The sequence below is a fragment of the Taudactylus pleione genome, unplaced genomic scaffold, assembly GCF_031769625.1.
Source record: "Taudactylus pleione unplaced genomic scaffold, aTauple2 ptg001027l, whole genome shotgun sequence".
In the NCBI taxonomy this organism is placed as follows: domain Eukaryota; kingdom Metazoa; phylum Chordata; class Amphibia; order Anura; family Myobatrachidae; genus Taudactylus; species Taudactylus pleione.
In genome coordinates this window covers 3,072,039-3,098,297 of record NW_028285428.1, presented here as the reverse complement: position 1 = coordinate 3,098,297, position 26,259 = coordinate 3,072,039, and the positions used below count along the sequence as shown (strand labels likewise).

Genomic DNA, 26,259 nt, shown 5'->3' with positions numbered 1-26,259 from the left:
CTTACCTTACACTAGTAGCACTTACAGGATGTGTCATAGATTGGGCTCTTTTTTTGCTACAAGAAAATTAGTTTGTTAAATTAAATTAATTCCTTATATTTTGTGGGTTAGGCACTAGGGGGAGGGTTAGGTTTAGGCACTAGGGGGGGGGAGGGCTAGGTTTAGGCATTAGGGGGGAGGTTAGGTTTAAGGGGGGGAGAGAGAGATAGGGTTAGGGGGTGGGTTAGGATACTTACCCGACAGGTGTTGGTATCCTAACCCTATCGGGATGCCAGTGTCAGGATTCTGTCAGGTATCCCATACCCAACCTGTGAAAGGGGTGGGTTCAAGGTACCATTTTAAAGTTATAGCGTGGAGCCCTAGTGGATGGGTCTTTTTCTGGCGAGGATTTTCCCTCCCTCCCGTCCCTGTGTTTTTGGTCAGTTTGGGTAGTGGCTTTATTCGTGGCGGGAATGAACGGTAGCAGTTGCTATCTGCCTTTAGATCTTGAGGTGCTCTCCCCGCTAATTCACGGGTTAGGCTGATTCTACCCTACTGGGGTCAGCGGCACCACCGGTCCAAGTGGGCCTTTGTGTCATTGGGATGGGAGTTGGATACCTTGAGTTGCGGTGATGGGCTGGCAGTTGGCCCCCAATCTAGGACTAAGTGGAGTTGGTGAGCAAATGGTGATATTGCTTAGTGGGGCCGTTCTTTCTTCGTCACTATACTTCATCTGTCCACTTCCCCCTCTTTACTTAACTATAATCAAAGCGGACCCCCTTATCCCAACAGATATGCCTCCGTGTCATTATTTTACATGTTTATTGTCGTGTTGTTTACTAGTACACAGGAGTAATCAGACATCAGGCGATAGGCACCACTTTAATGCCATTTGACAGAATTAATAATTCACATGTAAAACTTCTCCTGCTTACCCTGCAGCCCCTATGCGGTCCGCTGTTCACCTGCTCCGGGACAGGAGTTTGACTGGAGCGGTACACCTGTCAAACTGTAAGGAAGTAGTCCTAAGGTGAGCTCAGGGAGGAGAGAAACCTCCAGTGGAGTAGTAGCAATGAATTGAAAGTTTTCGGAGTTTGATTGTAGGAACTGACATCATCAGATAGAGTTAACTCCAGGAGCTCCAATCCTTCCAATGGGAATGAGATCTGGGTTTCAAGGAGGGATCCATCCAGATCCCTCAGCGCTCTCTGGTGTGCATGTATGAACTCAGGTCACATAGACGCAGTAACTGCTTGGTTAAACCTGGCAGTATTGTTAGGGCTTGTGGGGAAAGCTGCCTTTCGTTATCCGGTCTTTAGGTCCACACTGTCTACATAGACAGTGCTTAGGTAGACAATGGAAGATAGACAGGCAATAGATAGACAGGGACTGAAGGTCGACACACTAAAGGTCGACTGGTAACAAGGTCGACAAGTACTGAAGGTCGACAGGCAATAGGTCGACAGAGACTGAAGGTTGACAGGTACAGAAGGTCGACAATCAATAGGTCGACAGTGACTGAAGATCGACAGGCAATAGGTCGACAGGGTTAGAAGGTCGATACACTAAAGGTCGACTGGTAACAAGGTCGACAGGTATGAAGGTCGACAGGGTCATTAGATCAACACACATCTAGTCGACATGTAAATGGTCGACACTCACACATCTAGTCGACATGTAAATGATCGACACTCATATAGTCGCCATGTGAATGGTCAACACATAGTCAACATGTGAATGGTCAACACGTGACAACACATAGTCGACATGTTAATGGTCAACACTCATATAGTCGACAGATGGTCGCCGTATGAATGATCGACACAATCGACATGAAAATGGTTGACACGTGGTAGACATTCAAATGGATGACACATGTTGACACTCATATGGTCAACATGCAAATGTCCGACGCAGGTCGACACTCATAGTCGACATGCAAATGTCCGCCACAGGTCGACACTCATATAGTTGACATGCAAATGTCTGACACATGTCGACACTTATATAGTCGACATGCAAATGTCCCACACAGGTCGACGCTCATATAGTCGACATGAAAATGGTTGACACATGTTTTTGTTTGTTTTTTTGCCCTAATCTTTATTCCTAACCCTCTTCTTGGTGCCTAACCCAAAGTGCCTAACCCTAACCGTCGGGGTAAATGCCTAACCCTAACCATCTGTGTAAGCGCCCAACCCTAACCGTCGGGGTAAGTGCCTAACCCTAACCGGCCGGGTAAGTGCCTAACCCTAACCGGCCGGGTAAGTGCCTAACCGTTGGGGTAAGTGCCTAACCCTAACCCTGACACTGAACCTAAAAAAAAAAAGTGTCAGGTTAAGTGCCTAACCGTCGGTGTAAGTGTCTAACCCTAACCGTCGGGGTAAGTGCCTAACCCTAACCGTCGGGTTAAGTGCCTAACCCTAACCGTGACACTGACCCTAAAAAAAAAAAGTGTCGACCATTTGACTATATGAGTGTCAACCTACTGCCTGTCAACCGTGTTACTGGTCGACCTGTCGGAGTAAGTCCCTAACCGTTGTGTGTCAACCTTCTGACCCTGTCGACCTATTGCCTGTCGACCTTTAGTACCAGTCAACCTATTTTCTGTCGACCTTTAGTACCTGTCGACCTTGTTACCAGTCGACCTTTAGTGTGTTGACCTTCAGACCCTGTCGACCTTCAGTCCCTGTCTATCTAATTCCTGTCTATCTTCCATTGTCTACCTAATCACTGTCTATCTAGAAATTGTAGAAATTGTACACCCATTGAACCATACCCCTGCTTTTCAGAGCATCCATCCCCATACCGGAGCACTACTGCATTGTTCCGGCAACTTGGTACCTGCTGATGCAAATTGCGACAAGTTGGATACATAATAAATATAATAAATATATTTGACATTGGATGTTGCATGTTATCTAATGAGTACCATAGCTGAGTAGAAAAAGCAAATGTGGAATCCTTGACATTGAAGTGAACTATGGGAGCTTGTTCTCCTAATTGAATTAGAGACCTGATCAAAAGATAAAATTAGAATTGACAGCATGAAACGCACGTAACCCTGTAATAAAGAGAGCAAGCAGTAAGGAGCTGCTAGTGAATTGCAGAGAGTGTGGCATAGGATAGACGGACTTACTTGGCTTGGAAGGCATTATTCGTTCCTCTGTGGTCGAGATCATGACAGAGACATCCAACGAGCACAGCCAAAATCTCAATATCAGTCAGAATTTCCTGGAACCCTGCAGTCTGTGGATTAAAATTGAATAATGCTGTAACTATCACATGCAGTAATCTTCAAAAAAAAAAAAACAACTGTTACAGGTTGAGTCTCCCATATCCAGATATTCCGAAATACAATTTTTTTTTTTACCATAACTGAGATAGTGACACCTTTGCTTTTTGATGGTTCACTGTAGACAAACTTTGTTTAAGACACAAAATAAAAAAAAAATAAAGCATAAAATTACCTTCAGGCTCTCTGTATAAGGTGTATATGAAACATGTGTCCTCCTACATCTAGCCTCCTTGTGCGTTAAACAGCCCTTCTAATCGCGCCATGCCGTGGCGTGACTCGGTAGCGCTGAGCCTCTTCCGTGCGACTTTTTAACTTCAGATGCGTCCTACTCACACAATGATGGACGCACGAGCAGCTTCTGCTGATTAAAATGATATGCAGCATGCCTATGTTCTCTGTGCGTCTGCGGGTGTCTCTGCATGCGAAACGCTACGCTACAATGTTACAACCGCTGACACTAACGTAGCATTTCACATGCAGCTACACCCGCACTCACACAGAGAACATAGGCATGCTGCATATCATTTTAATCAGCAGAAGCTGTTTGTGCTTCCTATTGACATCACTGAGTGAATAAGACGCATTTGAAGTTAAAAAGTCGCACGGAAGGCGCTACCGAGGCACACTGAGCTCCCACGTTATGTGTGGCGCGACTTGTAGCACATGGAGGATAGATATATGTGGACACATCTGTAAATAAATTTCATGTATGTACACAAGTTTTGTTTGTGCCACAAAATTAGTGAAAATATTGTATAAAATGACCTGCGGGCTGTGTGTATAAGGTGTATATAATACATAAATGTATTTTGTGTTTAGATTTGTGTCCCATTCCTAAGATATGTTATGATATTCAAATATTCCAAAATACGGAATGTTCCGATATCCTAAATACCCCTGGTCCCAAGCATTTTGGATATGGGAGACTCAACCTGGTAATACAGATAAAAGGTACTTTTTCTTTCTGCAGTACATGTTGAGTCTCCCATATCCAAATATTCCGAAATACGGAATATTTTCAGCATGACTGAGATAGTGACACCTTTGCTTTTTGATGGTTCAATGTACACAAACTTTATTTAAGGCACAAACTCATTAAAAATAAAGTATAAAATGACCTATAGGCTTTGTGTATAATGTGTATATGAAACATAAATTAATTCCATGTATGTACACAAACTTTGTTTGAACCACAAAATTATTGAAAATGACCTTCAGGCTGTGTGTATAAGGTGTATATGAATCAGAAATGCATTATGTGCTTAAATTTGGACCCTATTCTTAAAACATTTCATTATGGTACACAAATATTCCAAAATACGGAATATTACGATATCCAAAATACCCTTGGTCCCAACCATTTTGGATATGGAAGACACACATAATGTGACACACACCCTCCCTCCAAAACTGAGCATGTTGCCTTTCTGCAGGAGCTGTAGCAAATCCTTTTTTTAAACTATGCTGTTACATGTTCTTATGTGCATGGAAACCAATGTGGTCACTCCCAATATTTAGAGGTAATAAGGGGCTTATTTATTAAGATAAATATTGTGGTCAGTCCTCCGTTTTAGAAGGATTACTACTGTATATTATATAATAACGATGCTATTTAACAAAGGGGTACTGAGCAGATATCTGAGATTTATGGTGATCCCTCTGTTTTTTAATGACAAGACACAGCTATCTATGGGGACTATGAAAATGCCCAATTAGCCAAGCTCAAAAAAAGCTTTGCCACTCAGTAGGCAAGTCAAGCCGAAACCGGGCGCTTTACTTTATACTCTTCCCCTGAGCCGGCTTCCCCTTATACTCTTAGCGTAACCACTGTCCAGGCAAGAGAAGTTTAATAAATGGGGCAGAAAATTAGATTTTTTTTTTTTATTGCCACAATATGCAGCGATAGCAAATCATAGGTAACGGTGGAAATTTATGAACCTTCATAAGCCACTTCCACTAAGTCAACGCAATTGCTGTCTCTAGAATTAGGTGCCTATAACACCCAGATGCCTTGGAATAGGTATTGTATGTAGGAAGCCTCAGAGTACAGTGCTGCATGCTATTATTCCATGTATAAGGCCAGAGGAATATGGATGCACAGATTTGATTAGCAACAGAATAGGACAAGTAGGATGATGAGAAAGGAATTTTCATGACCACTATATTTTCTTAGTGAATATTTCATTAAAGTTTTACTGACTTTGTAAACTTACTGACGGTCGGCAAGAAGATGTTTATAAATGTGGGAGGCTGCAAATGTTTCTGCATGCAGCTCACTTTAGTCATATAGTGTTCGCCATAGCTACCGACTCGCAGATCCTTGCACAGGAATGTAGATAATGCTATATCTATCTATCTATATACACACAGGACATACAGTACTATTTATTTGAGCTCCCCCCTGGGAAGTCAGGTCAGATGGGATTCAGGGTCTGATTCAAAGTTATATGCCTTTAGCTATTTTAGCAATGCCAAAATATGCTACTGCGCAGGTGTCTACTGTAAATAGATGCTTTCTGCTGGCTTCTATGATCAGCTGCTGCATCCGAGGATGCAGCATCAGATCACTGTGCGTGAACATCAGTGTTTTCATGCAGCTATAGCCAGTCAAGCTGCGTACAAAGACGCAGTCACTGGCTTCAGCTCGCCCGTTTACTGAGATGCTGCCTGATGCCGCCCCAGCCCCTCTCCTGTCCATCAGGCTGCATTGTCCAGGCGCTGCGAGCGAGCGAGCGAACGAGCTCACAGAAGGAGATCTGCGCATGCACAGAACAGATCCTACGCACACAAAGATCAGAGTTGTATACAAGCCATTGGGTTTGCATACAACTCTGAATCAGGCATCGATGCTTGGTCTTTTGAAGATGGTCTCTCTTCATATCCAATAGTTTCTGATTTTCGGATCAATCCTGCGGGTGATACTTGGTGATGATCTACTTGTTTTACCCGGCGTCTATTCCTCCACTTCACGTGTGACCTCTTCTCTTTCTTCTAACTGTGCATGTATGAACATAGTATTGATCGTGGTGAAGATCGCTATTATTTTGCTCATTGTCTCTTTGCGCTGAATACAGAGACGCTGATTCCGCATCGATCCAAAAGACTGGTGCAGCCTTGGGGATATAAAGTACCAACCAATCAGCTCCTGTCATTTTTCAAACACAGCCTGTAAAGTGACAGATAGGAGCTGATTGGTTGGTACTTTATCTCCAGCCACATTACCTCTCTCAAAGACTTAGTACATAGACCCCTTAGTGATTTCATTTGCGCCATCACACTACAGCAGAATGATGCAGTGCTGATCATACTTCGCCTTTGCAGTGTGTTGATGTGTAACCCACTATCACACCACGGTGGCAAGAGTGTGGTGAAGCGAATCTCATTGTCACGCTGTTTTGTGGTCAGGGCCGGCCCGTTATGCCGACTACGCAGGTGCATACGGCACCAGTCAGCAGAGGGCACTGTGATTAGCCACCGCGCCACAATTCAGTCCCCAGCGCCACGTCTCCTTCCCGCACCCCACCGCCGCTGCACTCCTAACCCCCCCCCCTGGACGCCGCAGGCTCAATTTGCCGGACACCCGCTGAGATTTAATTACCAGCAGGCGCCGGCGCTTTCCCCGTAGCGACAGTGTGTGGGCCCAACACTTACTGGGGGCACTTTTACAGGGGGAATTACTACTGGGGGCATATCTTACAGGGGGCATTACTACTGGTGGCACTTTTACAGGGGACATTAGTACTGGGGGCATATCTTACAGGGGGCATTACTACTGGGGGCACTTTTACAGGGGACATTAGTACTGGGGGCACTCTTACAGGGGGCATTACTACTGGGGGCACATTTTACAGGGGGCATTACTACTGGGGGAACATTTTGCAGGGGACAGTACTACTGGGGGCACTTTTACATGGGGCATTACTACTGGGGGCACTCTTAAAGGGGGTGTTAATACTGGGGGCACTCTTACAGGGACATTACTACTGGGGGCACTACTACTGGGAGCTAACTACAGGGGTCATTAATACAGGGGCACTGTTACAGGGAGCATTACTATTGGGGGCATTACTCCTGGGGGCACTAATACAGGGAACACTACTTTTGGGGGCACTATTACAGGGTCACTACTACTGGGGGCCACTATTAATGAGAACATTGCAGAAGGGGCACCACTACTGGGGGCACTGCATAATGGGTACCACTGCTGTGGGCATTATGTGTAAGGGGCAATACTGCTGTAGGCATTGTATAAGGGGCACTACTACTATGGGCATTGTATCAAGGGCACTACTACTGTGGGCATTGTGTCTAAGGGGCACTAATGTGGCCATTGTGTAAAAGGGGCACTACTGTGTGTAAGAACATAAATAAGGGACACTACTATTTGGTGTAATGTGAATCGGCACTATGTGCGGTGTAATGTGAATAAGATTGTGCTACTGTGTGGTGTAGTTTGAATTGGGGATACTATTGTGTGACCACGCCCCTTTCTTTTGAGACCACGCCTTTAGCATACCTCCCAACCATCCTGATTTTAGTGAGAAAGTGTCCCAGATGGGGGGGGGGGGAATGGTGAATAGATGCCATGCGCATGCATGCAGCATCTATTGACTGGAGAAAGGGACTGGGAGCATGCCCAGCAGCACCAAGAGCACTGGGAATGTACCCAGCATGATTGGAATTACAGGGCGGCGCTCGTGATTATGGCTTTTCCCATGAGACCACACCCCTTTCCTTTGTCGGGTGCACGCACCTTGGGCGCGTGCAAAGTCCGCCAAGGGGCGCCAAAATGTATCTTCGCTTACCAAAAATATTAGGCTCGGGCTGGCCCTGTTTGTGGCCACCATATCTAATTCTCTCTTGGCATCAGGAACATCGTCAGACACTATTTTGGGAGTCTCCCAGATCCAGTTGCCAAGCAACAGGATCCAGGTCAGCAGATATGAGAACACAGGAACTGAAGTTGTAGCAGGCTAGATACTATGCAGATACAAATCAATAATAATAAAGCACTGGATCTGAGCAGTGTGGCTACTTCCAGTCCATGCATATGGAGAACTAGGGACAGTTGGAGCAAAGGTGGAGAATGGGAATACCTCATACTTGCCGACAATCAGTTCCCTCCTTCCGGGAGGGAGCTGATTGTCAGCTAACAGCGGGGGGCGTGCCCGGCCATGATGTCACTTTTGGGGGCGGAGCCAGGGGTGGAGCTGCGTGATAGCGTCATCGTAGCCCCGCCCCCTCTTCACAATGCCATTATTTTTGGCATTGTGAACCAGGGGGCGGGGCCACTGGTGACGCGATTCAACGCGAATCGCGTCACCGGCTCCCCCGCTGCGGGGTTTTTTCGTTTATTCTTGGGGGTGGTCGAGAGGGTTGCAGGCTGCCGGGAGGCTTGCCTGCCTTTCCGGGGGGCCGGGAGCGGCACCCGAAAATCGGTAGGCTCCCGGCCAAATCGGGAGGGTAGGCAAGCCTGGAATACCAACAGAGACTCCTTCAAATCGCACCAAATAGTCACGTTTGGCGTGCCATGGACTTTGCCATTTAGCTGCGCCATGCGGCTTTTCCTTAAAATATGCCTAATCTGCTACTTTATACCAATTCTTTTGTGAAAAAAAGACTAATCCTAAATACTTAGTAGTATACTATGAGCAAAATTAAGATGCAAAATTCAGGAAAAAATCAGCAATCTCGACAAAAAAAAAAGAGGTCCTACAAAGTGACTCGTGCCACACATCATTCATTATGCGTAATCTGCTATCATTGGGGGAGATAGGCAGACTGTCCTTAAGGATTTTTTTTCAAATTGAACCTCGGTGACATGGATGTAACATGCACACGTGCGCAAAAATGATGTCCTAAGTTATATAATTTGCTGATTTTTATATATATATATATATATATATATATGTGTATGTATACATATATCTATAAAAAGTTTTAAAAAACACCACCAGAGGGCGATCTTCCACTTGTTAGGTTATTAGATATGCAAATACCAGTCGGCAGCAGCGGACGGGACATTGCTGCATTGGCAGACGGTGCAGTGAGCTCCGGGCTGTCCGGGCACACACACCGGCAGGGCCGGTGCTACCATTAGGCAACCTTAGGCAGCTGCCTAAGGGCACCGGCCACTGGAGGGCGCCGCTGAGTCCACAAATAAAAAATGCATGGAGTAATTCATGGCTGAGTGGCATATAATGAATTTGTGGCACAGCTGTGTGGCATATTATGAATTGGTGGCAGTTTTATGAGGTACATTATGAGTTTGGCGCTCTGCTGTGTGTAATATTCTATACAGTATATTATGAATTTGGAACACTGCTCTGTGGCATGTTATTTAACTGGGGAGACTGATGCATGGCACATTATGGATTGGAGGGAGCAGGGGCGGTTGGTAAAATGTTGCCTAGGGCACCCGGAAACCTGGAGATTTAATGGGGGTCATAATGAGAATGAGAAAGGTAATAAAGAAGTGCAAAAGGAAATTAGTATATCTGATACCTTACAAGCAGAAAAACGCCCCCATGGTTGTGATTATTAAAATTTATTTATTTTTGGCATGAATTTCCTTCCCATGGCCTCATTAAGACGTACTGAACATTTGGCGACATTCCGGTAATTAGTTTTTGTGTGTGCGTGTTGAGAGCCCCCACCCCCAGACTAGCTCTATTAATACTACGAGTAATAAAATATTATTGTTAATAATTGAATATTATATAACTTGGGACTAATATGTCACTGTAGCTACAGATTACAACATCCATAAGGTCTTATCTATAAAGCAACAGCAAATGACTTTTTAAGAATCAGCATAGAAATCTTAATTAGTATCATCATTGACTTCAACTGTGACCTGCTAATCCGTCATAGTTATATAAATATCTCCTGATGTGATGTAGTTAGTTTGCCGCCGCACGGGATGCCGGCGGTCGAAATCCCGGCGCTGGAATCCCGACCAGCTCCCAGAACTCTGGCGCCGAAATTCCAACATCAGTTGAGATGCCGACGCCGGAATCCCGTCTCGCGGCCAGAATACTGGCGCCGAAATTCCAACATCAGTTGAGATGCCGACGCCGGAATCCCGTCTCGCGGCCAGAACACTGGCGCCGGAATCCCAACATCAGTTGAGATGCCGACGCCGGAATTCCGACAGCCAGCATCCCAAACTTAAGTATTGCCGGGCCAGGCTAGCTTGTAGCCGCGTGGGGGGAGGGTTAGGCACCATGGGGGAGGGGGGGGTCAGGGTTAGGCTGCGGGAGGGGGCAGGTTAGGGTTATGCTGCAGGCAGAGGGGGTTAGGTTTAGGCACTACCGGGAGGGGGGTTAGCGTTAGGCACTAAGGGGGGAGGATTAGGTTTAGGCACTAAGGGGGAGGGTTAGGTTTAGGTACTAATGGGGTGGGTTAGGGTGAGGGAGGGAGGGTTAGGATGCAGGAAGGGAAGTTTAGAATACATACTGAGCCCCTGTCGGGATTCTCAGCATTGGGATGCCACTGTTGGTCTTTTGACGGACGGCGCCTGGGGCTGGTTGCTCCTCTCTTGTTACACCACTGCATGATGATGGGCCTATTTTTACGTGGAGGTCTGGGGCTGCAGTTCCATCTGCCCCAGTGTTATTCTAGCCCTGTTTGCAGTCATAATCCACCCTTACATCCTGACAGCTTGTCAGCATTACTTTTGTTAATCCTTGGCTAATTAGTACATTTAACTGACGGCCTCCCCAGTTTTCCATAAGTGAACCATGACATTGTTACCATGCCAACCATTTGTCAGACTTCCCAAGCTCTCAGGGTGTGTGAAAGGGCTGTGCAACTATTTAGCGATCAACAAATCAATGCAAACTCCTCTAGAGCGCTGTAACTTTACAGCCCCCTCGCAGCTCCCAGTCCCGACGAGGCGAGAGGTAAGAGTGGGGAGAGAGGCCGGCGTGTAATTATGCCTCGATCCAAGAGTCACCGCTGCATGTCAGATTTTTTTTTACACCTGTCCAATTCTTTCTGCCAGGCTGAGTCAGCAACTCTGTTATTGAGTGGTCCCAGGGACAAGGCATGATAATTAATATTTCATGATGGCTGCAGAGATATTTTATGCCCTCTGCACATCTCTGCTATCTCTACATGTCAGTTGTACAGTGTGGTCTTGTAAATCAGAAGATACGAGAACCCACTGACTAAGCCGGGAGGTGACAGGAACACATGAAGTGCGCGGATGATAATTCATCTCTCAAACAGATGTTTCTTTATTTCCTCTGTATGAGGATATGCATGAGGCTGTTCCTTAGTTGGTGCAGTGGATACTGTAACTGCATTGCATTCTCACAGCTCTTCCATCAATACTGTGCAAAGACAGAGGACAGGAATGTGCACCATCCACAACGAGTATTAATTGTCAGAATTACTAATAATTATATATCGTCTATATGCCTACTTACTCCCATCAAGGAGGTGTTCTCTTGGCAATCTTTTTAGGTATTTAATTTAAATAACCTAATATGTGAAAGGTTGCTGGATAAAGCCATTGATTTTGCCTGTAGACCTCATTAGAGGTATCTTGGTCATTTTAAATAACAGAGATTTGCTGATTGGAGGAATCAATACGTCATCCTGATATTCCTGATTCTTGCCCTCAAGTGTTTTTGGCACTTGATAGGACTTACGGAGAAGGAACACGCTGTGATAGGATTTATGGAGGGCACATGGAGTGGTCATTCCCTTTAATGATCAACTGGGCCTATATCAGAGCTGGGCCTATATCAGAGCTGGACGGAGTTAGCACTGCCACTGTGTCTTTATACGAAGCCGCTGTGTCTTTATACGAAGCCGCTGTGCTAAAATATGCAAAAACTGCCGGTGTCATCTTCAGTTAACGACGGCCACTGCCAGCTTATGTGACCCGATGCTATGTCCGAGGAAGCACCATCGGATCACCTGTGTGACCATCGGACATTTGAGTGATCCTGAGGTTACTGAGGATGACCGGTTAACTCAAGCAGCCAGTGGCTTCGGGACACGCCCAGATAATGGGGACGACCTGCTACCGTTTTCTGTAGCGCTTCCTGTTGCCGTCCCCAAACACCAGCAGCATGTCAATCATGCTGCAGCGTTTAGGGCACTGCGAGCGCCATAGCAGCCCCAGATTTGCACATGTGCAGTGCAGCTTCTGCACATATCAAACATTGGAGATGTACGTAAACATTGGGTTTCCGTGCATCTGTGATAGAGGCCCATATTCTACTAATGTATATCTACACGGATCAGCCATGTAAACTGAATTTATCCTTAACTGCTAAATACAGTAGATGTTGGTCATGTGTGAACTTTTCCATCTATAGGACTCTATGGGGCTGTTGCAGTTTCCTGAAAAAGGAGTGTCATTTACTATTGAGAAACTTGCAGGCAAGCATAGCTTATTTCCGCATACATGCAGAGCTCAAGATATATTCTGGTCAGCAACTACAGTATGTGCCCCAAATTTATATTAGGTCAGTGTCACAGACTCTCGCCTCCCACTAGCCTCCAGGTCTCATTTATTTTATGTGCAACAAATGCATTTGCATCGATTAAACTATAAGAAAAAAAAATACAAACCTCATGGATGCAAACAAGAAAACTAATATTAGCACAATCACTAGAGCAGTGGTCACACAACCTGTAGCTCGAGGTTTTAATTTTGGTAGCTCACCTAGCTGCAGTACTGCTGAGTAAACTAGGAGGAAGTCACCCCTGGCGTGTGCTCCCCCTTGTAGGAGCCACAAGGACGTACGACAGGTGATTGCTGCAGCCTCTACAGTAATCACCTGACGTGCTTCCACGTGGTTCCACCCACGGCGTCTACGCTACGGCGGAGCAAGTGACTCCCACCCAGCCCTGCCGGAAAATCACACAGCAGCCCTGCCTATACAGTATCTTTTGCTGCTCTACTGCACGTACCTCCTTGGAGCCGATAATTAACAGCGAAATGTGCCTGTGCTTACATTTTATTTACAAACTACAACAATATCACTAATAATTAAACGCATTGTTGTTGTTTTCTATAAAAAAAAATTGTTTTAATTTTCATTAAATGACCTTCAAGTGTTCGGTTATTAGCAAGATTTTTTTTCTACAATTTTATTAGCTCTTCAGGAGGTTTTCATTTTACTAAAGTATCTCACACCTCAATTAAGGTTGGCGACCGCTGCACTAGAGTATAAACTATACCGTAACAATGAAGGGCTGATTCAAATTTGGGAGTAATGCAAAAAAAAAGAGAGTAATGCTAGGTACACACGGGACAATCAGTCAGTGATAACAATATCGCTGACTGATTTCCCTGCAACTTCCCGGTGTGCTGGATGAACGATATCACCACCAATGACGGCGCGGGTGCCTGTGTATGACCTGCATGCACGGCCGATGGACGATATCATTATCGTCCAAACCTGCCCGCACATCGCTGGTGAGGGTTGGAAGGCACAAAAAATTAATATGAACGATATAGTTATCGTTCATTAAAATCGCCCCGTGTGTACACACCTTAACTTTACACCCTGACAAATCATGTAGCAGTGCAGGTGGGGCAGATTTAAAATGTGTTATCAGATTTAATGAAATTTGGGAGGGGCGTGTCCCAACTCAGTCTTAATTGCACTGTTCAGCATTTGTGGGCTAAATGCAAAAGCAGCCTGTATTTACCCTGCAGGCAACCAAAAAAATAAATGTATTTGCACAGCTTGCATTGCAACATCATTTGTCCAGGTGCAAAGTTCCTCATTTTTTTGCTTAGCTCCCAACCGAGGAGAGCGCCAATCAGTGTCAGCGAAGAGTTTGCAAACAGCCAATCACAAGGGGTCCGCTAAACTGGAGGCCATCATCGTCATCCTCTATCAGCACCTGCAAAATAAAATGTCTTTACAAGGCGTATATAAATCTTTCCGATTTGCATCTGTTTGCAATTGCGCCTTTGCTTAATTAGGCCAAAAAATAAGTGTGATGCCCAAAAATAATCAAAAATTACATTTGATGATTTCTAAGCATGAGACCGGCAGATGGGGCTCTTTACCAGAATGGCATCTACTGACTGCACTAGCAGATCACAGTGTGATCGAGCAAGTAATCTGGCTGCTCAGCCTGAACTCGGCTCCATTAACCCAGCTGTGACCTTTGCACAATTTAAATTAAATTGTACTTAAAATCCAAACTATTGGGGACCGCGCCGATATGCACAAAGATTCATAATAACAATAATACAGTACAAAACAACTAAAGCTGCACAAAGAAGTGCAATACACAATTACAGTATGTGGCCACAGCACACTTTATGGCAGGTGTGTGCCATGCATTGGTTCCTTTTGAAGCCATGGTAACTATGAACGGACTGAGGGCCTGATGGCGAAATCAGATTCCCGGTCGGGAATCTGCACAGGCGCCTCACCCGTACTGCGCATGTTCCATACGGGACCTGCGTAATTGACAGTCTGCTGCCGTTTGTGGACAGGAGGTGGTGGCGACGTCCGTTTCCCAAAACTGAGGCATGTCACCGCCGTTGGGGTTTTGATTTGCTAGCCACTCATCTGCAGCGGCCGACTTACGTGACCCCGTCGGTCACTTAGCCGGCCGGTGTTCCCGCAGATTATCCGATGCTGTGTTGTAGAACGCAGCTTGGATACGTAATGCATGAAGGATAATTGCAATGACGGAATTGCAAAGCTGCTTGCGTGCACCTTTGCAATTCCATTCTAAGCTGAATCAAGCCCTGAGCACGTATTCTACCATCCGTCGTCTGCCATCTGTTCTACAGACCTATACATAATGGGTCTGTCATACATAGGGTAGGAATAATCCTTATTGTATCACCTTGTATTGCTGTCACCACTGAATGCAACACTCATACCCCTTACACACATACATGAGAAGCCCAGGTTTTTGCACGTGAACGCACATCTACCCGGGATTTTGATATGCATGAAAAGAAACAACCTGGGAAGAAGTCCCAGGTCCACAACCTGCTCTTACCAGGGTCAGGCTTAGACCCGGGAATTTGCCGGTTTGATAGATCTTAAATCTGAAAGGGGTATTACTTAAATATTATATTTGTTGAAAGTAAATTCTATACTACACTGAGTATCCTGGTTCAGGGGGCACCGCGAAGGCAAAGACCCACAGGAAATGTTCCTCTCTCCTAAAACAAAGGATAAAGTGCAATAGAAATTTATTAGGCCTAACCATTAAAAAAATTGTACATATAGAAATTGAAGATAGTGTTAATGACATCACTGGGAGAGGTGGATTGATGTAACTTGTGTAGCTGCAAGTGATGTGCCACTGAGTCTATATACAGTGCACTCAGTATTCACAGCGCTTCACTTTTTCCACATTTTGTTATGTTACAGCCTTATTCCAAAATGGAATAAATTCATTTTTGTCCTCAAAATTCTACACACAATACCCCATAATGACAACGTATAAAAAAAGTTTTTTTTAGAGATTTTTGCAAATTTAATAAAAAAATAAAACTAAGAAATCACATGTACATAAGTATTCACAACCTTTGCTCAATACTTTGTTGATGCACCTTTGGCAGCAAGTACAGCCTTAAGGCTTTTTGAATATGATGCCACAAGCTTGGCACGCCTATCTTTGGGCAGCTTCGCCCATTCCTCTTTGCAGCAACTCTCAAGCTCCATCAGGTTGGATGGGAAGCGTCGATGCACAGCCATTTTCAGATCTCTCCAGAGATGTTCAATTGGATTCAAGTCTGGGCTCTGGCTGAGCCACTCCTTTGACATCTTGGCTGTGTGCTTAGGCTCGTTGTCCTGCTGACAGATGAACAGTTACCACAATCTGAGGTCAGGAGCAGGTTTTTATCCAGGATGTCTCTGTACATTGCTGCATTCATCTTTCCCTCTATCCTGACTAGTCTCCCAGTTCCTGCCGCTGAAAAACATCGCCACAGCATGATGCTGCCACCTCCGTGCTTCACTGTAGGGATGGTATTGGCTTGGTGATGAGCGGTGCCTGGTTTCCTCCAAACATAACACTGGCATTGACGCCAAAGAGTTCAATCTTTTGTTTCTCATGGTCTGAGAGCCCTTCAAGTGCATTTTTTTTTCATCAAACTCCATACGGGCTGCCATGTGGCTTTTACTAAGGAGTGGCTTCCGTCTGGCCACTCTACCATACAGGCCTGATTGGTGGACTGCTGCAGAGATGGTTGTCCTTCTCGAAGGTTCTCCTCTCTCCACAGAGGAATGCTGTAGCTCTGACAGAGTGACCATCGGGTTCTTGGTCACCTCCCTGACTAGGGCCCTTCTCCCACGGTCGCTCAGTTTAGGCGGCCGACCAACTCTAGGAAGAGTCCTGGTGGTTCTGAACTTCTTCCATTTATGGATGATGGAGGCCACTGTGCTCATTGGGACCTTCAAAGCAGCAGATATTTTTCTGTACCCTTCCCAGATTTGTGCCTCGAGACAATCTTGTCTCAGAGGTCTACAAACAATTACTTGGACTTCATGCTTGATTTGTACTCTGACATGCACTGTCAAGTGTGGGACCTTATATAGACAGCTGTATGCCTTTAAAAATCATGTCCAAACAACTGAATTTACCACAGGTAGACTCCAATTAAGCTGTAGGAACATCTCAAGGATGATCAGTGGAAACAGGATGCACCCGAGCTCAATTTTGAGCTTCATAGCGAAGGCTGTGAATACTTATGTATATGTGATTTTAGTTTTGTTTTTTTATTAAATTTGCAAAAATCTCAAAAAAACTTTTTACACGTTGTCATTATGGGTATTGTGTGTAGAATTTTGAGGACAAAATGAATTTATTCTATTTTGGAAAATAGCTGTAACATAACAAAATGTGGAAAAGTGAGACACTGTGAATACTTTCCGGATGCACTGTAAATCCCCAATAAAGTTATCACCCACCAGTACTGAATCGGACACAGATTAATTCCTGCCCACTCCACCTGCAACATGTTTTCTACTTTCATCATGTAGCACCTTGGAAAATTTGAAGTGTTACATTGTGCCTGACTGCTCTAGGAGACTACTACTGTCTCACCAAACACCTTATGGCTTATTCATATTCATCGCAGCAAAATAGGGAAATTAACACATACAAAAAGTTCTATAGTTTAACAATATAATGTAGAATTCTATATGTGTAACAGTTTGAGAATGTGGCTGATTACTAATTGTACCACTACCGGTAGTATTTGCAACAACAAAAATCTTTGTTTAGGAAGGTAAAGCCGGGTTTCATTTGCGATCTTTGGTATTAGAATAATAATATATTTAAATTAGGGCTGGCTGAGCCATCGTTATCACATGACTCACAATGGCATGTAGCTATCGCAAGTAAACCATTAATGTTATGTGGCCCGCACGGTGTAACCAGAAAATATGTTGAGCGGTGCTGCGGGCACCACCTCCAGGTGTCGCAGTTGAACAGATGTAAGGCACCACCAGACAGACGAGCATCAGAAAACAAGCATGGCAACTATCGCAATCACAGCATCAAATGGAAAATCCATTTCCACTGAGCGGGGAATATCAATGATCACCAACCATAGGTCTCCGATGTCCATTCCCAATTTGAATGGAAAATGCATCAACACCTAGGAAGTACAGTAAAAGGTATTTATTAAATTGAATTACTATTTTTTTAATACTTTATAAGAATCAACTCTAAGAAACGAGTCGGTGATGATGCAAATTTTAGTCCAACAATTTTGAGTATTCGATGCGCGTGATGATCCAGTCCGGGTCCGCCCCCTGCGTAAATTCTCTGCGGAACTCATAGTTGGCGGTGAGGAGGCGCTTTGTGTCCTTCGCCTCCTGGTTTCCTAGAACCACCTGGAACACTTTGGTCCCCTCCAGCTCCTCCTCGGGAACCTTGGCGCGCGTCACGTACCAGAAGCGCATGAGGATGGAGACGAATTTCCTTCCGTTATTGTCGTAGTAAATGGCCACATCGCCGGGGAATGTGTACATGATCTCGCTGGCCTGCGCGGCCAGGGCACGCCTGTAATTGTCTGACAGTGCTGAGCATTTCTCCTGCAGCTCCTTCAGGATCTCCCCCTCCACCAGGTTCTCCAGGGCATCAAATCTGCATTGAGACAGCAGTCTGGAGACGGAGGCGAATGCCTGCTTGGCCCCCACGGTGAACTCATCTATGCTGAAGTCCTTGTCAAAAAATGTCTGGATGAGGAAGAAGTAGATTCTGGTGCGGAACCACACAATGGGGTTAGGGACCCCGACGACCACCATTTTGTCGGAGTCCGTCTTCTGGCCGCTGAAGCCCCGGGTCACACTCAAGAGGCCGGGGGGTTGGCGTATGCCTGAAGAGGCAAGGGACGGGACTCGGTGATTGAAACATATCGGTGCCCTGGCCCTGTTGCAAGGCCGGGAGAAACGGGTCACCGAGCGCCACATCCTTGTTGTGCGGCACCGTCAGGTTATTTTGTCCCCCCGGAAAAATGTACCGTGCGCACGAGTTCCGGAGGATTTGTGTTCCTATCAAGGCTCAGGACCTCCCTCCCGGGCTGCTGACTCAACATCCACCCACTTAGGCAGCACTGCAGCCTCTCTGACCAGCTGGTCTCTGCTGAAGTTATTCTTTATATTTACAATGGCATTTAATTGAGCTGATGATAGTAAATGATCCTCATTCCTCACCTGCAGTTTTTTGCTGTGATATCTGAGCTGGACAATTCACAAAAAAGACTTCATCCCCTATGTATCATCATTCTGGCTATTTCCCATAAACTGTTTTAAAATTATATTGCGCACACATGAGGAAATCTATTGGTTCTATTGCAGCTTCTAATCATCTGCTTTTTTATTGTTAATTAAATTATTGTTTTACATTATTGTTCATGTACCACAACTTGGCAACATTTTTCTTACTGGGTATATCAAATTGGTTGTGTATAGATCCCCTTCAATGAATGTACCGGACGTGACGTGAGTGAGGGAGCAAATGCACTTCCATGCCCTGACAGCGCCGTTATTTTGTCTCAACTTTAGTATCTGGGTCACCAATAGAAGAAAATTGTACCCTCGCAGGCTTGCTTAGCTCACCGCGCTTCGGCAATGGTTACTATTCCCCATCTATGTCCGCGTGGATAGTAACTGATGACGCCAGGGTACATCTACTGCAGGGGAGCTACCAGCAACCATATCAAATTAAGGAACTAAAATGGTGCCTGAAGCCCCACAAGTGGTCACTGCCTGAAACTTGCAAACTGATGAACAATACAAGCAGCGCCTCTTTAAGTGAAAATAAGTATAGCAAAATAGCGTAAAAATGTAGTGTAAATTTTGAAGCTATTTTTCTTTGTTTCCTCTGAAAGAGGGATATTTGACACAAACCTTTCATATAAGCAGTCACTAGCAATGATTTAATATACAGTATCCATTTCCTGCTAATTCGTTTATCTATACTTGTTGTGTAGCGTCCAATGCTCTTTTTCTTTGTTTCTAAAACAATTATTACTAGGGGTGAGCGGGTTCGGTTTTACTCGGTTCTACTCGGTTCTTATCGCCACTTTACCGCAATTTCTGCTCGATTTCATTCGCTATCCAAAACACGTGTTCGGCGATAGCCAATAAAAAGATCCGAGTAAAACCGAGTAAAACCGAACCCGCTCACCCCTAATTATTACCGATAGGACATGCCATAAGTCACACCTAAAACTATTTCTACTGGGGGTAATGTGTGTAATTATCCCAGCATTAGGAACAAGTAGGAGTTGATTAGTGTGGGGTCATCCCAGCATTAGTAACAGGAAGGAACTTGTTTAGTGAGGGGGTCATCCCAGCATTAGGAACAAGTAGGAGTTGATTAATGTGGGGTCATCCCAGAGTTAAGAACAAAAGAAGACACCAGGGCTCCACTTTTTGTTTTACATAGCACTCTGGAAAGCAACAAATCAAGTAAGAAATTGGTTAGTGTGGGCTTATCACAGAGTTAGGAACCAGTAGGTGCTCGGTGAGTGTGGGGTCATTCCAAACTTAGGTACAAGTAGGATCATGGGCTCATCCCAATGCTAGTAACAAATAGGAGCGCAATGAGGGCTCATACCAGGGATAGGAATATGCAGGAGCGCAATGTGGGCTCATCCCAGCGCTAGTAAGAAATAGGAGCGCAATGTGGGCTCATCCCAGCGCTTGTAACAAATAGGAGCGCAATGTGGGCTCATCCCAGCGCTAGTAGCAAATAGGAGCGCAATGTGGGCTCATCCCAGCACTAGTAACAAATAGGAGCGCAATGTGGGCTCATCCCAGCGCTAGTAACAAATAGGAGCGCAATGTGGGCTCATCCCAGCGCTAGTAACAAATAGGAGTGCAATGTGGGCTCATCCCAGCGCTAGTAACAAATAGGAACGCAATGTGGGCTCATCCCAGCGCTAGTAACAAATAGGAGCGCAATGAGGGCTCATACCAGGGATAGGAATATGCAGGAGCGCAATGTGGGCTCATCCCAGCGCTAGTAACAAACAGGAGTGCAATGTGGGCTCATCCCAGCGCTAGTAACAAATAGGAGCGCAATGTGGGCTCATCCCAGCGCTAGTAACAAATAGGAGCGCAATGTGGGCTCATCCCAGCACTAGTAACAAATAGGAGGGCAATGTGGGCTCATCCCAGCGCTAGTAACAAATAGGAGCGCAATGAGGGCTCATACCAGGGATAGGAATATGCAGGAGCGCAATGTGGGCTCATCCCAGCGCTAGTAACAAATTGGAGCGCAATGTGGGCTCATCCCAGGGTTAGGAACATGCAGAAGCTCAGTGTGGGCTCATCCCAGGGTTAGGAACATGCAGGAGCTGAGTGTGGGCTCATCCCAGTGTTAGGAACAGATAGGAGCTGGCTGAGTATGGGATCCTCTCAGAAATAGGGGCCTTTGTGCCAGTTAGTACTTTGTGCAAGATAATACAACACTACATAGTTATAGTTACTGTAGCAGAGTTGAATTAAGAAAAAATAAATACAGTTCAACATATCTATATATTTCTTAGCTGTGATCATGCATTGTGTACACAGAGTTAGATAGACCAGGTACCTGTTTAAGGGTGCATTCCTAAGGTTGTGTGCAAGTGAGAGAGACAGAAATAAGCATTGTCCTAAGAGCTAGTGCTCGGAAGCAGAATAAGAAAACTGCTCCGAGTCAGGTTATTGCCCTACGCACAATACCTAAATACTGGCAGAAGAGGACGGTCCTGGGCTTTTCGGACTGTGGGCCACCTGTGATGTGCAACATTTCTGTACTGAGAGTGGGTCCTAAATGTGTCCCTTAAGGAATTTCCATTCTTTAACTTTCAGCCCTAATTGAGATATTGATGAAGAACTTGGAAAAAGCATAATCTCCGACCTTTGTTAACAAAAACACCCCCAAGACAATGGAAAGTTTTCCTTTAGGATTCAGGATATGTTCGGATATACCGGACAACGTTTCTCTTTTGATCCCTCTATAAATTTGTTTCCTCAATAAGTTTAGTAAAGACAAGATCATATTTTTGCTAGCTGCTGCAGCCTAGGGTCTCCTGTATGCGTCTTGATATAATGAAATAATGCTGTCAGTTCATCAAACGGTCTAACTTAATAGTGTTCTGAATTGTCAAGGTTAATTTCCCTGGTCAGCCACAGTAATTCATTGCCTACATATCAGCAACTGCCCCTAGAGAGTAAATTAGTTCTCCAGTACTTACAGTTAACATGGCAAACATCAGCTGGCACACATTGAAGGCATGCCGCCAATTGTGATAGAGAACCATACGATAATTCTTCCTTACTGTCAGGAGCCACCTGCACAAGGTCTGGAAAACAGAAGGGGCAGCGTTGTAGTTACAGCCGTGGGTGTCAGAATGTCTCATTACCAGTGAACGGAGAGGACAGGGGAGGGTGCTATGTAACCATAACAGATGTGTTTACCTCGTAATCAATTTTAAACTTCTGAACCATGCCCAATTCCATAAACATTCTCAGAGCTGCTGTAATCATTTCATCCACGTCCAAAGAGAAGTCATCGAAATGGATGTCATCGATGGAGAATTCTGACACCAAGGGGATGTTGGCTGCCTTAAATGATAGAGAATAGAGTTACACACCTGCTTCCATACAAAATGTATTCTATAGATAAGTAGATTTTATTTTCATTTTTATTTTACAGTTAATGATCGGTAATAAATAAAATGGCATGGTCTTCTGCCATGCGAGCCGCGTCTTATGATTATTCGTACAGAGGGCCTGATTCACTACATATCGCAACTGCGATTACGCACGCAGTCTCGCTGCGATAGTATGCTAATTAATTGCGATTGCTATGCCCATGGGCGCCTTTAGAGAGGAGGGGGGCCCGTGTGCCTTCCCCGTCCGAGGCTCCCTCCTCTCTTCCCGGCGGCCGGCAACTGACTGACGCGGCTGGCCGGCCACCGGAGCATTAGTAGACTGAGTGTGCCCGGAGTCTACTGTGCATGCGCAAAACACCGGAAAAATGGTAGCGGCAGGCCATTTTTCCAGCTTTTTGTACAGCGCTGACACCCAGCACGGGACCTCGGAGAGGTAAGTTTTAAATAATATGGGTGCAGGGTGTGCGGTGCAGGCCCCCACTGGACCCGGGGGCCGGTGTGCACCGCACACCCTGCACCCATTACAGATAAACCCCTGGCTATGCCGCCGCAGCACAACATAAGGACGCCCACTTTACCTTACACACATCTGTAATGTTTGCAAGACTGCAAAACCATCGGTAACATCGAGTACCATCGTAGCCTCACACACAGTTGCACAAGCTCTGACCTTACTCAGTAATTGCTAACTTCAGCACACACTATGAGTCCTCAGGCTGCGTATGGCATTGCAGTAGATAATTTATGCACGCCTCTGCAACGGCGTTCAAACACACAGGGACGCCTGCGTTTTGCCGACCACCCCCTGTCACCTCCCACAAACGGCACTTCCTGTCAGTCACTCTGCGATGGGTCTGCGTAGTCGCTGAAATCGCAGTCCTGATTAAAGTGGCCGGTTTGTGTCCGCGCACTGCAATGCATGCGCGGAATGCAACAATCGTCTGATTGCGTGCGTATTAGCAACTGCGATCCAAACTGAATCAGGCCCAGTATTTGTACACAGAAATGGGACATGCCAGTTGAACATGAATTACAATTCAGTCATAGGCTTCAATTTCATAGGTTACAATTACAAATAAAAAAAACTAATCTCTGGGTATTACCATGAAAGAGTTAAAACAAATAAAAAAACAACAACCTGAAGTATACTTATATATTATTTACATTATATTTCAGTATAAAGGCCCTTTACGTTTCACAGGCGAGCTATGGAGCTCCGGCTGTTGTTGAACTACAAATCCTAGGACGCTTTGCCAGCTAATTAATAAGCGAGAAAGGAGATGGCAAGATGCTGGGACTTGTAGTTACAAATCATCTGGAAAGCCGTAAGCTGCCTGTGCCTGTTTTAAGAAACTAGATAATCATATTATATTAGAGTTATGTTAGGAAAATGGTGAACACAATGTAGCATTACAGGTATTTAAAAAGTAATTGATGTCTCCCCGCTTAGAATAAACACAGTTGCAGAAGAGGTTGCAAGAAGCAAGGGTTGATGTAAGGCTGCATAATTATGATTTGGCTTTAGCTGTTATCATAGGATGGTAAATACAGCTTCACAACACAACTGATGTAGTGACTAGTACTACTGCCGCACAGCACTGGGGTTATGGGTTCAATTCCTGGTCAAGATAGATCTGTGTTGAGTTTGTATGTTCTCCAGGTATTTGCGCAGGTCAGTTATAATAGTGCAAAATAAGGTGTAGAGATCTTTGTATTTAGGTGATGGCTCATCTGCAATTACCTGACCCCTTATTATCTCTGTATTATACATAGAATTGCAGAACATGCGCCACCCTGATCACTTTTCTGTTACTACTCTGCTGGGTGCTATCTTCATGGGCAAGAGGATGAAGGAGGCAATGAATAGTGCCTCCCAGGCACCAGCTGCCTGCAATATGACTGCTTCACAGGGATTACTGTGGCAGACTATTATGATCATCCAGCCTTGCACTTCATGGGCGGGTTGGGATGCCGCAGTCACAATACCCAGGGCAGCGGCATCCTAACAGTCAGAATTCCCGACCCAAATAGGTAAGTACTCTAACCCCCTAACCCTCTCCTGGGTTGGAATGCCGGCGGTCACAATACCGACAGAATCCCAACCCAACTAGGTAAGTACTCTAACCCACTACTTCATCAAAGCCTTCCAGCTCTCATCTTAACTTGCTGCTACATGCTCCTTCCTCCCTGCCTGTCCCATCTGTGTCACCCCTGTTTGTCTGCCCCTCCCCTTTAGAATGTAAGCTCTTACGAGCAGGGCCCTCTACCCTCTTGTGCTTCTCCTTACTCTACTTTCATCTACTTCTTATTCCCCACTAGGGCACCTAACACTTGGTTACTTTGCTTTGTTGCTTATCTGGGTGTTATGGTCGCTAATGTAGCAATGTATATTAATCATGTTCCTTGTCCTGTATTGTATAGTACTGTAAGTCACTGGTCAACCTATTTGTTTATGTACTTTGTAAGGCGCTGCGGAACACTTGTGGCGCCATATAAATAAATTATAATAATAACCCTAACCCTTCCCCCCCCACAGCCTTTCCTTAACCCCCCCCTAGTGCCTAACCCTAAATCCCAACCCTAAAAATTAGACACCATGGGGCTGATGCTGAGTGAATATAATGCGTTTGTCTAGTGTTATGTAATACGGCATGCACATGCTCAGAAAAGCGGCACACACATACTGTATGCGCCTATAGAAATCTACCACTTACACGTACATGCGCCTGCAGAGGAGGGATGGGGACGGGAATAGGCGTTCTAAAGTGGGCGGAGTACAGGAAGAGCATCTTCATGCAGATACATTCTGGCACAGAGACACATATATGTTTGTAAAAGGCATATTATATGTAGACGATGTAGGGCGGATGCAAAGACATAATGATGATGAACCACATGATTGTTTTTGTTTTGTCATCAAGGGATGGAGAGTTGTTCCTGGTGCAATAGAGAGGTGTTTTTAGTGCCACCTAATAGTTGCAACTTTGCATTTTTAGAGAATGCATTTTACGCCTGTGTAAAAGTGGCCAAGTCTGCTTCAAGCCCTAATATCATCATATACAACCGGTTATGTAAAACAATACTTTTCGCCTGCAAAACTCTGTTGGACGATGTGATCTGATAAATACCCAGCACAATAACTGATGCGTGGCTTACAACTGTAACTGAAGCCGTCTGTAATTCCGGCTTTCTATTTTATATTGAAATGTAGAAAATAGAACTCATGTAAAATCATCCACAGTAATGATTGCTTCGAATAAAGAAATCTGGAAACAGATTTATAGGACAGAACAAGAAGGATAACTTGCTGCTCTGGGTGTCTCTCACTGTTTCGTGGGATAATTATGTTCTTGTGAGTTGCGCTCAACAGAAATGTGACAAATTGTAGAGTTACTGCTGACCCTAGATAGGATTTTAATTATTTATAAGTCTATTTTTAACCGTGAAGTGTTGGCTGACAAATCAGTATTATCATTGTAACGGTTGTTACAGCGACTGACTGGAAAGTAATAAAAATGAACAGAAATGCATTTGGATAACTGTCTTACAATGATTACTGTGTGATGGAGTTTGTGTTTTAATGACCTACTTTTGAAAAAGCATTCCAGGGAGTTTGTAAAAGCAGCACCTATGAGCGCGGCGGTAAAGTAGATGAGCCCTAAAGCAGTTAATAAGATCTACTTCTTTAAAGTTGGTTAAAGTTGCAAACTGTTCCATACAGGGGGCCTGATTCATTACCGATCGCAACTGCGAATACGCGCGTAGTCGGACGATTGTTGCGTTCTGTGCTTGCATATGCATCGCAATGCGCATGCGCAAAGGGCTCACTGCGATCGCAGTGTCTACGCAGACCCATCGCAGAGTG

The 26,259-nt window shown here is 45.0% G+C and overlaps 2 protein-coding genes across 2 annotated transcripts in view; both read right to left on the bottom strand.

The window, feature by feature from the left end:
* Positions 1 to 26,259, bottom strand: part of PDE11A (phosphodiesterase 11A) — a 713,048-nt gene that overhangs the window by 125,407 nt on the left and 561,382 nt on the right. Inside the window, exons 11-13 of the mRNA XM_088461200.1 lie at positions 22,198 to 22,344; positions 21,975 to 22,082; positions 3,119 to 3,228 (exon numbers count right to left, since the gene is read on the bottom strand). Of these exons, the coding sequence (XP_088317326.1) occupies positions 3,119 to 3,228; positions 21,975 to 22,082; positions 22,198 to 22,344 (365 nt within the window). The remainder of the gene's footprint in view (positions 1 to 3,118; positions 3,229 to 21,974; positions 22,083 to 22,197; positions 22,345 to 26,259) is intronic.
* Positions 17,891 to 18,770, bottom strand: MAIP1 (matrix AAA peptidase interacting protein 1). Its single transcript, XM_088461207.1, has one exon. It carries the CDS (start codon positions 18,697 to 18,699, stop codon positions 17,983 to 17,985), a length of 717 nt encoding a protein of 238 aa, XP_088317333.1. The 5' UTR covers positions 18,700 to 18,770; the 3' UTR covers positions 17,891 to 17,982.